Genomic DNA, 2,657 nt, shown 5'->3' with positions numbered 1-2,657 from the left:
ATCTAGATTCATTGTGTATCAGATGATGTAGTCTTGTAAGGTTTTCTTCTACGATCCAATTTACATCTGTAAAATTGGTTTACCTGATCTTGAAGCACTCATGCCATAGTGCTCAGGCAGTTCTCCATGGACTTGCACAGATGCCCTCCATTAGGTGGCAACCTTTTTTTTTGCCAAGTCCCGCAACTTTATTATTCAGAACTTCAATGAATACAAAAAACCAGACCAAGGCCAAAAAAGCCGAAAAGAACAAAATCTGTAGTACATAGCATTAGGCATTTCAAGTAGGTCTTCCAATATTCTCAATCATCTTCCCGTATTCTAGGTTGCAACCTTTCCTTAGATTTAGATTGTCTTGTTAATGAAAAACTGCTGAAATTGAATCTTGACCTGAAGTTGAACTAACTAGTATTGCCTGTGCAACATTAAGCCCTAAATATAGAACAGTTTCAACACGCATTAATACTTGCACATAAAAAGTCCAAAAGGCGCCTTTGCAGAATCGAACCAATTTTTAGTGCCCGGTCCCTAAGCAGTTACTCACTTCACTCAAAGTTTTCCCTAATTATTAAACCAGCGGAATATCATACATTTATGTGATCTAAAAAGGTCAGGAAAAAAAAAGTGAAATAATGGGCTTATTTATGGTGTAATTGTTCTTAAGCTGGACGGCAATACTGGTGGATCCAAAGGAATCCATTCCATCCCTACAGTTCCCTTTAGATCTTGACATACATCCCACTGACTTGTGTAGCGTAGCTAGTAGAAGGTTCTCAATTTCTTTTTATATGCAGCTCAACCTGTTGTCACATGAACTAAGATCCCAAAATGTCAAGATTCTTTCGCATTCGACTAGAGTCTGGACAAAGGATAGAGCACCCAAGGAAAGTGGCTATAACTTCGTGACATTCTTTTTCTTCCTACTTTTCTGGGTTATGATTCAATTTTACCACTTACTATATGTTATGTGCCCACTATCCCCCTTTGTTTGCAATTAGTGTGTGAAGCAACATAGATTGTGTCAGGCCATATTTAAAAGATATTGGCACACTGAAAAGTAATCCCAACAACACCTTAGTAAGTTCCAAACTCTCAAAACGAGATCGAGTTATTTAAATGGAGTATAGGTTGCAGAATCCATTCCATTTTACTGGTACTATTTACATTAATTATTGAAGGGACTAATAAATGCAGTTTACTTCTATTACCGCATGTACAATGTAAATCATCAAAATCTAGTTTATGTTCGGTTTTGGAATAATTCAGTTGACAAGCTGAAATCAAAAAGAAAATAACCTGATGCTAAGTAAGTACTTTGCGGTTGCTGTAGCTTCTTGAGTAAGTATCTTTTCCTGCACATACCGCATTTATGATATAACACGAAGGTTGAATAGGATGAAAATGCAGATGCAAAGAGTTTTCAAATGTTGAGCAATTGCACCTTTCACATATCCTTAGCCGTTCGTCAATACAATCAACAAGTTCCAAAATATCAAAAAGATCCAAACATTCAACACGTTCTTTACTGTGTAAACGAATCAAAAATAGCGTTTCAAATCTGTATCTGTAAAGTTTTTCAGAAGTAGGAGCTTTCCGTATTCTGCACAAGCAAATCAACAATCAACAATTGAGCACAATTTCATATGCAAATCTCATTATAACGGGAAAATAACAGATTCGCCCTACCGAAGAGTGCATTCGTTCCACCAGAGTTCTTCAGTGCATCGATAACGTCTTGATTGAAGAACTCCATAATCACCCCATAATCTCCTGAAATTATTTGACACTTGAGTACTAAAACCCTAAAAACCCTAAGGAAAGATTAATTTGGAATCGATTACCTCAAGTTTTCTGAAGCAAATTGAGATGATGGACAACATCGGATCAACTTGAGGTTTAATTTCATCTACCCTTTCAGTCAAACCCCACTTGATTTCAATCTCCTTTGCCTTCCGCTCAAACTCCATTTGAGTTTCTTTGACTACCAATCCGAAGAAGAACAAGTATCAGCAAATCTGCTAAGGTTATTAAGAAAAAGCATTGTAAAAAGAGACGGAAAGCTTACAATAATCGAGAAGATGATGATAAACAAGATAATTCCAGCTTCTTGATACTAATCGGTACTGAATTACTGAATCAATGTCTAGACGCTTGAGAATTTCTAGAATGATTTCTACTGGGAGACTGTCCAGATTCCCCATGAGTTCCTAATTTCGATGAAGAAGAAACAAAAATGAGAATATTTACGTCTAGGGTTTTAGAAGCTGAGTATCGCCATGGCGGAAGTTTCAACAAACCGCTGTCTGTTTACAGCCTGAGCCGGCAACAGGTTATTAATCTAAGAAGAATCCTATGGTCACATGATTTTTGTTTGAGGATTGCCTTTGAATTCAAATGTCCTAAATGTCCATAGGGGGACTCAATATGTTTAAATATTGAAAATTACTCTTTGAGTTATTCGTATTATTCGGAAACCAAACCAGCTAAGTTTGGCTGTTTTTATTCGGAAATGCTATTCTGAGTCCTTTACTTCCCACTCTGCGCCCAATACGACGTGGTCAGCTGACGCGTTCAAAATCATGTGGGTCTTCTTTTTCTCTCTCTTCCGTGTACTTACAAATTTCGTCTCTCTTCTTTCCTCATAAAAACAGATTTTC

At 37.0% G+C, this 2,657-nt stretch overlaps 1 protein-coding gene across 1 annotated transcript; it reads right to left on the bottom strand.

The window, feature by feature from the left end:
• Nucleotides 1–1,134: 1,134 nt before the first annotated feature.
• Nucleotides 1,135–2,321, bottom strand: LOC113335944. The gene is made up of 4 exons (XM_026581953.1): nt 2,066–2,321; nt 1,842–1,981; nt 1,687–1,770; nt 1,135–1,600 (listed from the first exon to the last, which is right to left on the bottom strand). The coding sequence occupies exons 2-4, from the start codon at nt 1,904–1,906 to the stop codon at nt 1,303–1,305; spliced, it is 447 nt and encodes a 148-aa protein (XP_026437738.1). The 5' UTR covers nt 1,907–1,981; nt 2,066–2,321; the 3' UTR covers nt 1,135–1,302.
• Nucleotides 2,322–2,657: the final 336 nt, after the last annotated feature.

Source organism: Papaver somniferum, unplaced genomic scaffold, assembly GCF_003573695.1.
Source record: "Papaver somniferum cultivar HN1 unplaced genomic scaffold, ASM357369v1 unplaced-scaffold_150, whole genome shotgun sequence".
Classification (NCBI taxonomy): domain Eukaryota; kingdom Viridiplantae; phylum Streptophyta; class Magnoliopsida; order Ranunculales; family Papaveraceae; genus Papaver; species Papaver somniferum.
The sequence above is the reverse complement of the archived record's forward strand: the minus strand, read 5'-3'. Positions and strand labels throughout refer to the sequence as shown.